General features: G+C 39.5%; 5 protein-coding genes and 1 long non-coding RNA gene across 11 annotated transcripts in view; 2 read left to right on the forward strand and 4 right to left on the reverse strand.

Moving 5' to 3' along the window:
• Positions 1-98: 98 nt before the first annotated feature.
• LOC104811187 (pentatricopeptide repeat-containing protein At1g12300, mitochondrial-like) lies at positions 99-2,667 on the reverse strand. Of its 3 annotated transcripts, XM_010537832.1 has the most exons (3): positions 2,360-2,667; positions 902-2,271; positions 99-415 (listed from the first exon to the last, which is right to left on the reverse strand). In XM_010537832.1, the coding sequence occupies exon 2, from the start codon at positions 2,108-2,110 to the stop codon at positions 953-955; it is 1,158 nt and encodes a 385-aa protein (XP_010536134.1). In that variant the 5' UTR covers positions 2,111-2,271; positions 2,360-2,667; the 3' UTR covers positions 99-415; positions 902-952. The 3 variants fall into 3 exon arrangements, with proteins under 3 accessions (XP_010536134.1, XP_010536125.1, XP_010536115.1); XM_010537823.1 differs by having other exon boundaries at positions 99-408; positions 902-2,667; XM_010537813.1 differs by having other exon boundaries at positions 902-2,667.
• A 104-nt stretch (positions 2,668-2,771) lies between these two features.
• Positions 2,772-4,555, reverse strand: LOC104811178 (oral cancer-overexpressed protein 1 homolog). The gene is made up of 2 exons (XM_010537802.2): positions 4,362-4,555; positions 2,772-3,377 (listed from the first exon to the last, which is right to left on the reverse strand). The coding sequence occupies exon 2, from the start codon at positions 3,331-3,333 to the stop codon at positions 2,890-2,892; it is 444 nt and encodes a 147-aa protein (XP_010536104.1). The 5' UTR covers positions 3,334-3,377; positions 4,362-4,555; the 3' UTR covers positions 2,772-2,889.
• Positions 4,556-4,855: 300 nt separating this feature from the next.
• Positions 4,856-7,297, forward strand: LOC104811203. Of its 3 annotated transcripts, none has more exons than XM_010537844.1 (4): positions 4,856-4,962; positions 5,468-5,752; positions 6,198-6,377; positions 6,478-7,297. In XM_010537844.1, the coding sequence occupies exons 2-4, from the start codon at positions 5,489-5,491 to the stop codon at positions 7,129-7,131; spliced, it is 1,098 nt and encodes a 365-aa protein (XP_010536146.1). In that variant the 5' UTR covers positions 4,856-4,962; positions 5,468-5,488; the 3' UTR covers positions 7,132-7,297. The 3 variants fall into 3 exon arrangements, with proteins under 3 accessions (XP_010536146.1, XP_010536158.1, XP_010536152.1); XM_010537856.1 differs by lacking the exon at positions 4,856-4,962 and adding an exon at positions 5,010-5,027; XM_010537850.2 differs by lacking the exon at positions 4,856-4,962 and adding an exon at positions 5,067-5,139.
• A 1,273-nt stretch (positions 7,298-8,570) lies between these two features.
• LOC104811220 lies at positions 8,571-10,603 on the forward strand. Of its 2 annotated transcripts, none has more exons than XR_002024156.1 (2): positions 8,571-8,617; positions 9,890-10,603. It is a non-coding gene; the product is annotated as an uncharacterized LOC104811220 (long non-coding RNA). The 2 variants fall into 2 exon arrangements; XR_002024155.1 differs by lacking the exon at positions 8,571-8,617 and adding an exon at positions 9,055-9,617.
• A 617-nt stretch (positions 10,604-11,220) lies between these two features.
• On the reverse strand, positions 11,221-13,476 carry LOC104811225. The gene is made up of 5 exons (XM_010537876.1): positions 13,123-13,476; positions 12,953-13,022; positions 12,065-12,174; positions 11,807-11,921; positions 11,221-11,707 (listed from the first exon to the last, which is right to left on the reverse strand). Exons 1-5 carry the CDS (start codon positions 13,184-13,186, stop codon positions 11,623-11,625), a joined length of 444 nt encoding a protein of 147 aa, XP_010536178.1. The 5' UTR covers positions 13,187-13,476; the 3' UTR covers positions 11,221-11,622.
• A 97-nt stretch (positions 13,477-13,573) lies between these two features.
• LOC104811251 (pectin acetylesterase 7-like) overlaps positions 13,574-14,502 on the reverse strand; it is a 3,878-nt gene continuing 2,949 nt past the window's right edge. The window contains exons 11-14 of the mRNA XM_010537908.1: positions 14,465-14,502; positions 14,219-14,324; positions 13,982-14,127; positions 13,574-13,887 (exon numbers count right to left, since the gene is read on the reverse strand). Coding sequence (XP_010536210.1) covers positions 13,774-13,887; positions 13,982-14,127; positions 14,219-14,324; positions 14,465-14,502 — 404 coding nt within the window. The 3' untranslated portion in view covers positions 13,574-13,773. The remainder of the gene's footprint in view (positions 13,888-13,981; positions 14,128-14,218; positions 14,325-14,464) is intronic.

The following is a 14,502-nucleotide window of genomic DNA, read 5'->3' on the forward strand; positions in this document are numbered from 1 at the left end:
TGGGGGGGGGGGGAATTTGTGGACATCATCACGTTTTGGTGGGAAAATATGAGATGAGAATCTCTTATATTATCGGCATATGATTTCGAATAAGAAAAAACAATCTAAAATGCTATAACATTTATATGGAAACACAACGAGGGAATCGTCTTGTTCCAACTCAGGATTGTGTCAAGGAAGAATATGACATGATATCTCTTATCTGGTAAGAGACACTGCAGTTTCGAATGACAATGTATACCAAAAACCTCAATTCAATCTCTATCTGTTGAGGAGCTTCTTCCTCTAGACTTCATCCCATCTTCTGTGAGATCGAGGCTTCCATTACCCGCGTCAACCGTTCTTTTAACGGGCCTTCGCTCAGATCACGCCTCAGAGTTCCGGCAAACATCCCACCTGCAAAGGCAACTGGTTCCTAGAGAGCAAATAAAACCACCTTAGAAGAAGATAAGATAGCAGTAATCATAACAATCAATCTCAAACTACAAAAGGTTAGATGGTGAATCAAAGTGATAATTATTAATCACAACATGACATCAACAGAAAACAAAAGAAGAACTAGGTGTTCTGCGGATCAGACAGAGCAAGCAAGATACTGGAAGTGAATTCACAAGAGCTCCCACATTTCGACAGTTAAAGCAAGAGTTATTAAAACGTTGTTTCTGGTTCAATCACAGAATCGTTTCAAGCCATACCATTGAGTTTCTGCTTCAAATAGGATATCATCAAGATACATGACAAGAAAATAGAATCTCATCAAGTTCAGAAGAAGTTTTATGCTCATTCTCTGAGTTCTGAAATTGCATATGAATAGCAGTTCTCGACCATCAAATGAAGAAACATGAAAACAAAGAAGTTCAAAGAGCTTTCAACAAACTAAATACAGGACAAAAGAGTTCACCTCTTCGTGATGTCCATGAGAGAAAACACGAGTACTGCCACTACAGAATCACTATAAAAGAAGATCCAGAAATCCTCCCTCCAATCTACCGTCGTATATCATATATATCAACAAATTCATGGTCGATGTATCTGCAGGAAACCCACAATTTCTCATTTCTTGTAGCAACTCGATAACCTCTGATGTAGAGCCATGTCTGAGATGACCCCGGATGATTGCGTTATAAGTGCACTCATCTGGCAAACAACCCATCTCTTTCATATCTCTGAACAGCTTTTGGGCTTCAGCGAGTAAACCTTTTGCACAAAATCCAGAGATCATTATATTATATGTCCAAACATTTGGTTTCACCCCTTTACCAAGAAGAAGGCAATTGAACAACTCCAACGCCTTATCAAACTTATCAGCCATACACAAACCATGAATGAGAGTAGTATGTACAACTATATCGAGCTTCATCCCACTATTTTCCATCTTATTATATAACTCCAGTGCCTCTTCTAGTTTTGCATTTTTGCAAAGACCATCAAGTAAAACGTTGTAAGTAATAAGATCAGGACGAATACCATGAGATTGCATCTCTAGAAAAAGCTTTTGGGCAACATCAATGCTGCCTACTCGACAAAACCCATGGATGAGAGAGCTGTAAGTAACTATATTAGCAACAACTCCTCTTCGAGACATCTCACTAAAGAGCTCCATAGCTTCTTGAGACTTTCCCTCTTTAATAAAATTACCGATTAATCCATTGAAAGTGACAACATTGGGAGTGATTTGCCTTTTGATCATTTCATTCAATACTTGCATGGCATCACTCCATCTACGAGAACTACATAGGCCGTTTATCAAAGTGGTGTAGGTAATTACATTAGGCGCAACTCCATCTTTTTCCATTTGGTCAACCAAACTTAAAGCTGCAGAAAGCTTCAGTTCGATGCAGAGCCCATTGACCAGGCTATTGAATGTGACTACGTTAGGCTTATAACCAAGTTTCAAGGTCTTTCCCAAAACCGAAAAGCCTAAAACCACCCGACCTGAACGGCATAAACAGTTGACAAGGATATTCAAAGTGTACTCGTCATGTGAAACCCCGACCAATTCCATTCTCTTGCAAAGAGAAATTACGGTATCGTACTTTTTCATTTTGGTCATTGCACCAAGTAATTTATTGAACTCAACAACGGAAGGGAGGGGACGAGATCGAACCATCTGATTGAATAACTCAACATCATCAATGGCATTAGAGATAGAACTGCTGAATCTCAGACTACTATTACCAACGCCACATCTCAATCTCTCCTCAAGAGAGATAGAACCGCTGAATCTCAGACGACGATAGAGAAAAGTGGAGGGACGAGAATGAACAAAACCTGAAGCAGAAGCAAAAGTAGAAGCGGTCACTCTCCGAATCATCGAAGACATCTGAGCTTCAGCGCAAAGACAGATGCGGAAACAGACCTCAGGATTCTGAAAACGAAAGCTCCCAAGCTGTCAACTGCGAAAAAAACTCGCCTGAGAAAACCCTAACCTCATTACCTACTCTCTTTTCCTTCCTCTCCTCGTCGCCGCCAGAGAAACCCTCTTCGTTTTCTCTCTGCAAATGGCGTTCCCTCTGTCGAAGAATACGAAACCATGAACCTAGAAAGAACCCTCGGACAGAAACGGCGTCATTTCTTAAAGTTCCTAAACCGACCGTGAAATTGCAATTATAATCAAACCGCGCGTTTTCCTTCGGTTTCTGGAAAACCGAACCCCAAGGGCCAAACCCTCTGAGCGAATCGGAGAATCATAGAGACCGTGCCTCTGAGATCGTCGCACGGTTATCCGGTCGAAGTCTTTTATCATGACTTGTTTTTTTTGGACAGTAAACTATGGTGAAATGTAAAGGTTTCTTATTATTTTCGTCAATAATGTTTCTCTTCTATAAATAAAGTTGGTTTCCAGAGATTATTGGAGCAACCAAAAAATCCCATTGTACATATACTAAGTTAAAACTCGAGAGCCGAGGATGTCTTGGGGTATCCCCTGTACTCTATGTTTTTCTTCGAAACACCGAGAGATGCGCATATCATGTTGAATTTAACCCGGAGATCATCCTTTATCTTGTCGATGTTCTCGTCCTCGGGATCCAAAAGCGGGTAATCATCGATCAAAACTTGGAATTCCTTGAGCTGTTTCTGAACCTGGGAGGAGAATCTGGCAGGATGAAGTTGGAGGGCAGAGTTCCATACGGAAGAGCAGCCATTGTAGAAGCCGAGAAGCTCACCGGTTTCGAAACCATGTTTCAGACCGAGATGGCGAGCGTCTTCCCGACCTGACATAATCCCAGCTTCGTAACCTTCTTCAAACCCTTGTTTCATGTGGTTGTCTTCGAGACAAAGCGATGAATCGAAGAGATCTTCCATGGAATTGGATTGAAACTGATCCGCCATCTCAACAGCAACTCTCGACACTCTACTCACTCTGTCTTATACATCTACAAGAAATAACAAAGTCAAAACAATATCTGAAGAGATATCATTGTTGTACTTCTTAGACGACGCGAGAGTAAAAAATATCAAAACAAAGAAACACGAGCCCATCATCCGAATTCCATGGAGAAGAAAACCCAAAACAATAACTAAGAATGTTATATATGCCGGAAGTTGTTAAGAATTTGGAATTAGTAATCCAATATTTTCTTGTGATAACGTTACTCATTGTGATAATAACAAAATAACTATCAAATGGTTTTTTTTTTTTCTGAAGGGAAAACACTATAATCATGTCTGGGTACTTAAACTAAGAAATTATTATGAAATTTTGGATTTTTTAGTTTAGAAGATGCCAAAATTCTATCAATTTCTTCAACGAGCTTCAATAAAATTCTATCAATTTCCTTTTGATCATATCATTCAATGCTTGTATGGTATCACTCCATCTACGAGAACTAGATAGGTCGTTTATCAAAGTGGAGAGATGAGAACCAACAAAACCTGAAGCATAAGCAAAAGTAGAAGCAGCCACTCTCCGAATCATCGACGAAATCTAAGCTTCAGTGCAAAGACAGATGCGGAATCAGACCTCAAGATTTTGAAGTCCCTACTGAAATATAACTCATTTTCTATATAAAAAAACGTAGAGGAATACACATTTATACACCCCTGAATCTATGTAAAAAATCCATCTATAGGAACATTGAAACCTGCTGTACATCGTAAACAACTAATAACCAACCCTCAAACCCTCAATCGCCGCTTGAAACCAACTGAAGCATTTTGAAGAAAGTAACACTAAATCCCTGTACTCGACTCAACATCGCAGACAACGCAGAAGAGAAGAGAGGAGCAGTAACACATCACCCGAAATCTACTCACATACAAATCCAATTCAATCGACACTTTAAACAAACTGAAGCCTGTAATCGACTAGATAAACAATAGTAGGACCAACAGAAGAGAAGAGATGATGACGATCTAACCTGGGAATCGAAGGAGAATCGCGAAGATTCACGTCAGAAGCTCGACCTGTCGTCGTCGGAGGTTTCGCCAGACGTCGCCTGTCGCGCGCCGCCGCCTGTCGCGTGTCGCCGGAGGAATTTCCGAGGAGAGGGCTGGATCATCAAATCTATCGATCGACTGAGGAGAACCCTAAATCCCAATTTGGGATTTTATGTTTTTTTTTTCTTTCTCAAATCAATTTCGGTTCCAAATCAAAAACCGAACCGGATTTTAAATTTAATCCGGTTAGTAAAACCGAACTAGTCAATATTTCAATTTTTCAATTTGATTACATTTTAAAAGTTTTTAATTTTACTGAGAACGACAACGGCAAGGTCTCGGTTTAAAGCAGACACCTTTCATACAAAATCCAATATTTTACAAAGATCACATCTTTATCCATATAATGTTCTCGCTGTTGAGTTGCTTGATCTTCAATTCGTTCCTCAGTTAGTATACTAAGAGCGCATGCCACGTGTCCGCCATGGCGATCCTCTTCCCGACACGTCTCTCTCTCTCAATTCTTCTTTGCCCCCCCCTCTCCCCCCCCTAGTCTCTGCTCAGTCGCATCGAACCCACTGCGTAAGTGCTTCGCTCTCTTCCCTCCGCTGTTCTTCGCATTTCGTCGTTCTTCATTGCCTCATAAAGTCAGTCTCTGAATCACCATTTTGTCGTTACAAGTCCGATTTGTGTTAGGTTTAAGTTGTTGCTGTTGCTATAACGAGGATGTGCTGGGGCGCCCCACTTTGGCTGAAATGTGTAAACTTTCAGGAAAATTTTGACAATTTGACCGTTACAAATGTGTTCTATGGGCCAATTTCCACCACTATTCTTTGTATTTTTCGGAGACTAGATGAGAAAAAGGGGAAACATGTCGAATTCGAATTTCTGGGTTTGCTTGTGTTTGGAATCTAAAAGCTCTTGATCCTTTACTTTCCTTTAAAAAACCAAAAAAAAAAAAAAAAGATTGTTCTTGATCCCTCTTGAAACCCCCTTTTACACAAGGTTAATAAAAGTATGAACTTCATATTGATGCAACAAAAAAAACATATCTTTCTCATTGATATGGAGTTCTGTGTTTGTTCAGGAGTCACTCGGATGAAGAGCAATGGAGGTCGTGGGTTTGGTTTATGGATTTGTTTGCTCGATAGTTTATGTAACGACGAGGCCGTTAGTGATCTGCATTTCATCATGCCTGTTCTGTCTGAAAACAGCTTTGATCACCCTCTTCATGTCTGCTGATCTCTTGAGCTCTGCTATCTGCTTCCACGTTAACATGCTCTTGAGGGCAGTGTTGGGCACGCTTTGGGGTTTGCTCTTGCTTTTGACGCTCCCCATTCGCTTCTTCGCTTTCATACCTCGAGAAAGACTGGTTAGTTTTCAGATTCTTATGGATTACTGGCAAGATTAGATTCACTTTTACCGGTTCATGATGTGAAATATTAGGTTAGAGACCCTCAAAATCATATGAACCAAGTTGATCCGATTGACGCTACAGATTAGGTTGATTAAGGAATGGATCTTTTGTTTTTGTTGTAGAATAGTTTCAGGGGAATATGAAGCAAGACTTAAATGCTTGTCCTTTCAATTCGGTACATTCAAGATTCTTGTATAGCCACTCTGCAAACTAAACGATAGTGTATGACATTATGGACAACCCTAGTCTCTGCCTCTGTAAGTATTGGAGCTTCTAAAAGTATTTGAATACCTTTTTGTAACCAACGTAGGTTGTGTTATTCAATCCCCCCGGGAAAGTTATCGTGCAATTCTTTGTCACTACTCACCGGTTTTTCTGAGAAGGATCCTTGTGTTTGCAGCTTGAGCAAAGTATGTATGAGATGCACTGCGAGTTGGAGAATCTTGAATGGAATAGGGAAGAAATAGAGAAAAACCTTCAGGCAGCTATCAATGAGTACCGGGTTATGGAATCAGAGTTGGCTGAACTTGCAGAGGATCATAATGAAGCCATTTCCAAGATTGAAAAGTTGGAGATTGAGGTATATATATATGTATATGTTCCGTGCACTTGCTTTTCTTGAATTAGAAAGGGTAGACATGCAGAAAACAATGCCTGAACCTTGTATCTGGTTCTGACAGTTGCAGGATTTGAAGGAGGAAAATCTTCGCCTGAAGGAAGTCCAAGGCAAAGGGCATTGGAGCACAAAGGGCCATGCCGAGGCTGATAAAGATCCAACCACTTCCTCTACCGAAGGTCGCAGCGCTCACTCTGGAACTTCTGCATCAAAGTCCAGACATGATCAACACACTGCAAATCTCCAAGCCACTAGACCGACGAAAATTCCACACGGGCAGAAGAGAAAGGCCGATGGAACAGTACTTAGATCCCCTCCCTACCCATTCGGGAATGACACTGTCCTAAAGGGGGAAGGAGAATCTGAAGTTATCGGCTCGGAAAGGGGAATTGCCTTATCTAGAAGCATTTTCAGTGCGGTCCTCTCGGTTCTAGTGGGACTGATCATATCAGAAGCGAAGCAAGAGGATTTATGCACGCCCCTCGTGGGAGCTCTCTTCACAGTGGTCGGCATTTCCCTAAAGAGTGTGGTTCAGTTCTTCTCGAGCGTTAAGAACAAACCCGCATCAGACGCAGTCGCTCTCATGAGCCTAAACTGGTTCATACTTGGCACTCTTACATACCCAACTCTACCGAGAATGGCTCGGACGGTAGCCCCGGCATTGTTCAGCACCACAGGCTCGGTTCTGACATCGATCGGCCGTACAGTCCCTTCATGAAGCATGGTTCAGGACAAAACTCTGTAACATACTTTAACAAAAATTCTGTAACATATATGTCCTCTGAAACGGTCTGAACAGCAGAAGTTTCGTTTCACGGTGTCAATCGTCTTGTGAATATGTAATCGATGAATGGTTTTTTTTTTAATCTGGTGAGATTCAAATCTTGATGGACCCTAAACCAGATCATGCTAAAGTCATCAAAGAAACCGACAAGAACGAAATGACCCTGTAACTCTCAAGGGCCCGGATATGAGTTGGCTGATGAATGAATGGGATACTGAAAACAGCTCTCGTGACGTTGTTTATTGCAGAAAAATGGAGGTGACAGGTACATATATATAATATATATATGTATAGTGTTTTAGTCGTCTTATGTCACGTTTTCTTCGTATGATATGAACATAACATCACCATATATATGAACACAATCATGTTTTCAGCGGAAGAAGAGATGAGTTTAAGTCAAAAAGTGTGTTTGGAAGGAAGAAAAACATCGACATGTGAGATGTAAATGTCTATCATGTTTCAACCCGTAGAAGTAACAAGTGTGAAAGTACAGTAATTAGATTCTCGGCGCCGTGTAATGTTGCCAAACCCTAATCGTACGTTCACATTCAGAACATATGAATATTATATTTTATGTCCGAAAATTTCACATCTGGTGACTTTGTTTTCCGCGTGAGATGGGTTTAAAGATATGATTTTTCTTCTTCTTTTTTTTTGACGAATTATGTATTTATTATTGTTTTGGATAAATCTTGGAAAATATCGGATTGATTGGTGGGGACAAATCTATGTCAACTTACGACCATAATCAGAACAGCTACAATCCCATTAAATTATCTTCTTTTCCAATGTGATGATTGTTCTTCTTTTATTTATTTTTTACAATTTATTTTAATGAAAACACCCATATTCTATGTCGAAATGGGATTTCTATTATCTATAATGACATATATATATATATATATTGTATATATGTGTTTTTGGTTTAAAAAAGTTTTAGTATTTGCATCACTCGTTCAGGAGAAAAAACACAGAATTACATGTTTTAATTAGGAAAAATGGTACAGAATCTATACCATGAAATGGATCGTGCACACTTGTCGACCATCACAGGTGGGGAATCATATTCCTCATATATATATATATACACACACAAAGGATTTGTACAGGACGACGGATCGGATCCAAGAAAAGAAATAAATCTCATTTACCATGCGTAATCATACCTCATCCAAAAGACTTTAATTCACCGCAAGATAATTAGAGATAAATACGAAATCTATTACCAAGGATATCCTCTCAAGAAATGGTTTAGGATATTCCGATACAAGGAAGCATAAAATATTAGTTTCCGTCAAGAGCTAAAATTCAATAAAAGAGGCTTTTAAAAGTAGATATAAAGACCGTTTATATTCTTCTCCTCCTAACATTTTCTAATAGCTTTCTTCCATATGAAGGCGCTTGGACGAATTTTAATGTAAGGGTTTCACATTTTATTTTAAAAAACCATATAGTTAAATAATTATAAACGCCAATGGTATGACGTATTTACATTATATTATTTATTTATTTTGTGTTTGGAATCCCTTAAAATTTGAAGTCTTTCGTATTTTTTCCTTTAAATGGAGTGCGTCTTTATTTATTTGTGTGAAAAAAGAACGAATATCCCAGGTAACTATTTTTTTTTTTTCACGTCACTGAAGCAACGTAACGCGGTCAAGCTCCACGTGGCACAAGCATGTCACGGGAACGTGATTTTACTGTCTCTCCACGTCAGACCGGTGGCGTTTTCCGTAATTTCGTTCAAATCCGGGTCGGATGTTACTCAGAAATCACAAAAGCAGAAGACCAAGTGGGGCACGTGGTCTCTCACTATTGGTCCGTCACGGGTATAAATTGACTTACCTTCGGAGGCCGAGTGACCATTGTTTGGTAGGGCTACTCGCTTACAAGAAGCCATTTTTGCCATATTCGCCATAGAAGTTTAGAACCAAAACTCTGTGTTACGTTCCCTCCTCTCTGTCGTCCTTCCTATTTTTAGAGAGAGAGAGAGAGAGAGAGAGAGAGAAGACGAGAGAGTTACCGGCGGGCTCGGATTCGCTTGGTGCAGGTCGGGAACTGATTTGGCTGACACAGCCCGTGCTTTGTGCTGCTTGGTCGGATCCCGCCTTGCATCAACTGAATCGGAGCCCGGGGTGAATCAGCCGAGGATCCATGGATCTGAGCGCCAGAATTCAATCTCTTTTCTATCTATTCCATGTCACGGGTTTCACGTTTCAGATCTCTGGTCCTGAACCCTGAAAAAAGTTCTCATTTTCAACCATTTCGTACTCTGAATGTGTTGAAACGCAGTTGTTTGATCCAGTGCTGGGTTTCCCCAAATCGCGGTGTTTACTTTCAATCTCTGTTCCTCGGAATTACTAGCCTTTGTTTTGTTTATAGGCTGATGCCCCTTGGCCTTGTCTGAAGAGTTATGGGTGGGTGTTACCGTTTTTCGTATGGGTTGTTATATCTGGAAACACATGGACTCAGGATTTTATCTTCCAGTCTTAGATCTTATCTTATTTAGGAAAGGCGAAACCTTTTCCTAACTGTCTTTCTCTATTTCTGTTTGTTATCTAATTTGAGTTTGAAGTACTTCGTTAAAGTTTGAACCTTTTTTTTTTTTTGTTTAATCTCTTGAAGATGTCCAATCCATTTAACCCTCATGCTAATTTTGGATTTGTTCGTGGATTTCTGTAAAACCCAGATGCAATTCCGGTGAACTTTGTGATGTCACTCAACGATTTCACAAGATTTCTGCTCTCTGATCTCTCAGGAAGGAAGAGGAACCATAAAGCTGGAGACTTTTGAATTGTTAGGGTTTATGTACTTCGTGTTGGTTAATGCCCTATTCAATCGAAGGTGACACATTCATTGATTCCCATTCAATTGAAGGCACTCACTTGTTCTTGTTCTTGTTTTTTTTTTTCCTTCTCAACAGCAGGTTGGATAAATTCTGCACAGATCCAAAAGAAAAAACTCTGTTCTTGGAAGTTTGGCTCATTTTGTGTATAATCATATGTAAATACGATCCGAGGTCCACTTGTCTACGTTCTTTGGAGATTTTCCATGTCTGATTAAGATTAGATTTCATCTCTAATATATTTTTTTTCACTTGTGTCTGATTGTTCATGTTGCAGAATATTTCAAAGTTTAGAGCGGGAATACTTTTTTATTTCTGCTAGAGTGAGGAAATTAAGACTTGTATTTCTTGTATCAATTATAACATTCTATTTGTAAATTAGATTTAGCCATTGTTTTAACAAGTTGTCTGAATGATTTTTTTATGACAACAAATAAATAATCAGAATCAGAATATCTTGTAGCATGGACCTCCCTTTTTCCCTCTTTTGTTTCTTCTGTTGATGGATGTAAATTGTCAAAAGTACAAAGTGGAAGATCACATGATTGTTTTGGTTTTGTCGGTGAATGGAATATTATATTATCATCCTTTGTTCTTGCCCGGTTTTGAAACAATATTATTATAAACAATATAATATACTATAAGAATATTTTCAATGACATTAAATATAAAATTCATATTCACTAAATATGCCTTGGAATATGTTAAATAATCATTCGATCGCAATTTGCATGTTTGGTAATATCTCGTAGCAGTGAAATTCGTGTGTGGTGGGTGAGTCCTCGCATCCAGAAAAGTTGTAAGCTTTCCGCAAAAGTCGGTCCTATCATTACATTGGATCATGGATGCATTCAAATCAGTCCAAAAAAAAAAGGTTTTTGTCAATGGCTCGTTCCTTGATTTTAGGCCTCTCTATTGTTTTTCCACTGGTCCGAATCTGACATAATAGAACTTGAAACTAAAAATACTTCAGCAATTTTTTTTTTGTTGACAAGTAGGATGGTTATCCGAACCTTAGACCCGACTACATTCACTCTAACACCAGCTTTTATATATGAACCATTTTGATCCAGAAATTATATCACTTTCCACCGATCGATTCAAACCAGGACCTTAAAAAATATTTCAGCAATCTTAATATACAGAACAAAATTAAAGATGAACAGCATGAGAAATAGCTGAAACAATTCAAACGGAAATATTTTTTTTTATAAAAATAAATGGTAATGTCTTCCAAAAGCTACATATTGATGCAGAAATATACACCAAACTGTGTTTTTGCAGTGACCCTTTTGAAACTCAATCCTCCTTTAGTATCTCCATTGATAATATCCCCTCTGGTCTTCGTTGATCAACTCAGGCCAGTAACCAGTACGAAGAGAAATAGAACAGCGAAGAAGATTTGTATTTGATTGGTTTTCAGTTTCATGGAGATACTCGGTAAGATGAATTGGAGCCAAAGATCGTGTGATTGAACAACAGATATCATACAACAGCATACCAGTTACTCCGGTAATAAAGCCTGCTAAGTTTGCATATGATTGATTCCTCTTACTGGCCGTCGTGGGTGTTGAAAGTTAGAGGCTTTTCCGACTAAGCTGCCAGGCAAATTGATCGACTGCAGCCATAGCACGAGAGGCTGAACCAATCGAGCCGTCATACCTGCCACAGGCCGGCCATCCATTCATTCAGAATGTTTCAGACTTCACGAACTATTTGCAAGTAAGAACAGACACAATGGAGAACTAAGTGTGCACTTACAGAGCGACCAAGACATGAGCTGATGTTTGCAAGACGATGGCACCTTCCCCAGCAGGCTGGGTCGTGTTTAAGCACCGTGCAGCAAACCAGTTCTCGTGAACAGAGGTCACCAAATCTGCAGACCAAGTCCCGTTAAACTAAATATTTTGGGAAGGAAAAGAAATAGAACATCTGGGTTTGGAAACAAGATAACAGTAAAAGTAGAATCGAGTGAACCGGTTGAATGCACAAGTTGTTCCGGAGATGGAATGGACTTACATTGGTTAGACCCGAGAACAAAAGTCTCGGTTGGAAGATTGCCGCGTCTTATGAAATCGATGAATTGCCTCAAGTCAACAGGATACAGTTTTATCCCCTCTTGCTCAGCACTGCAAGCACTCATCACATGGAGCTTCACATTAGGCGAATCTGAGTAAAAGAGAGCAGTAAATCAGAAAAATACTTCTTCATCTGAATGGCAGTAAATCCATGTGCCCGTGACAACGGATAGAACATTTTGCTTAATGAAAACAAGCCTTCTTTTCATGTTCTTCCCAACAAAAAAACCAGGCACTGACAGAGTTTCATGCTAACCATAGGACATGAACGAGATCTAAAACTCAAAACCTCAAATCTGTGTCATTCCTCAATTGCAAATCTGATAATATGAATTCTTACGAAACAACGACTACGGTGGAAAGTATACGCGACGGGTAAGAAGAAAGCTACTCAAGACTCTACAGGAACGAAGCGAAAATCAAGTAAGTTGCTAAACGAGGATGTTGCATAACGGCATTTGGAACCAAAAGAAATCCAAGACCATCATGCATTAACAGCCAAGGCACCGTGTGTGCATCCCCATGCCATGCATTCTTGATTCTTAATCTAGAAACCAATGCCACCTATATCTGAAAAATCGGAAGTTCGAAGGAACAACCACAAGGACAGAGAGAATTCAACTGAAAACTTTAGGTAATCTAAGCTTAGACAATTGGATAAGATATCTGCATCCCAACAAACAAACTCGACAAGTTCCCAACAAGACGCAGAATCAGTTCCGATTCATATTCTCCTTGAAAAGCGCGCATCTTTGAACAAATTTACAGGAAAAGAACCAAGCTTTGGGGAAAGAAGAAAAACAAGAAATGAGGAAAAGCATGAGCTTACATCGTAGATAGAAGACGAGAAGGTCCTGTAGGGTCGTAGTTGATTAAAACAGCAGCCTTCAAAGGATCGCCTGAAATTTTCAGCAGCCGAATCACCACCACAAGGTCATATAGTTCAGGGTTCTTGCGAACTGAGAAACCCTAATCGAAGAGAAACAGTAAGTGACTGACCGGAAGAGCCGACATTTCCCGAAACCCATTTCTCCCAAGATCTGTGCACAAACGCCCAATCCATCGTTAACGAGTGAAGATATTCCGACCCGTAATCTTCCTCGAATAAAATCGGAAGCTTGAATTCCCAACAGAATGAACCCTAATTCACCCACCACAGTAAACAGTGCTCATTCTGGGAAGTGGGCAATGGGCAGGCTCTCTCTCTCTCTTATTTTGTGGAAAAACTGGAGCTTTCACCCTTTTTCCAGGCAAATTTGAAAAATTTTCTTCCTTTTTTTTTGCTGCGGCAAATTTGACAAAAGGTTGAAAGATTAGTATACAAAAATTTTCTCGTAGAAAGTTTTAGTGCGGTTCTTCATCACTCCATAATTACAAAACTTCAATTAGGATCTGAAGCGTAATCATCATCCCTATGTATATTTTTTCTTTATAAACTAAAAAAAATTCATATTCCAAATGGGCAAAATATCGACGGTATTACAAGATTTTCAAATCCATCGTTGTGATTACAAATAGTGAAAAATGCTTGAGAACAGAACAGCAATCATCGCACATCCAATTTCCATGCTTAGTTTTTAAATATTGTAATTCCAATAATAGGGACAATTTTATTAAAAAAAAATGAAGAATAAATATTAAACATAATATTTAGTCCTCAGAGGAGACGGCAGGGCAAGTTGGGTTGCATGGGTACGTTGGGCAATCCATCTTCTTGAATGGGCTCCGGTCATTGAACCAATCCCCAACGGCCTTCGCAATTTTCTGAAGAAAAATTTTAAATATATATAAATCATTAATTTAAAAATCAAAATTAAATAAACAAAAAAAAAGTTCCAATAATTAATTATTTATGTACCGTGTCATCGACACTGGGGCCTTGGGAGCCGGACCATGAAGCCGCGCTTCCGCCCTGGCAATGAGCATGGCACGAGTCCAGGAACAAACCACCTGACGCCATGCTCTGAACCGGTGCCAATGCATTCAACATCTGGTCCCTAAACCCTGGTATTATATTAACCGAACGGTTCAGGTGCCAAACCGGAAATAACCAAGGCACGATTTCGGTACAATGTTCGGATCCAAATTACTTTACCTTGAACGGTTTGGAGCTGGGCGGCGGTGCATTTCTTCAGATCGAGCTTGCAATTCTTCCACTCTTTACTTTTATCAACAGCAGTCGGAGCCAAAACGTTCTTAATCTGCAAAAAAAAAAAACTATGTAATTCAACACGACTCATTTGTATATGTATACGGATATATTTTAGTAAACTAGAACATACATATATATATATATATGTGTGTGTGTATATATAAGGCTAAAAACGTAAGAATTGCAGACCTGCCAAGAATCGAAAGCGGCGTTCACCACGAAGAGCG

Source organism: Tarenaya hassleriana, unplaced genomic scaffold, assembly GCF_000463585.1.
Source record: "Tarenaya hassleriana unplaced genomic scaffold, ASM46358v1 Cleome1, whole genome shotgun sequence".
NCBI lineage: Eukaryota > Viridiplantae > Streptophyta > Magnoliopsida > Brassicales > Cleomaceae > Tarenaya > Tarenaya hassleriana.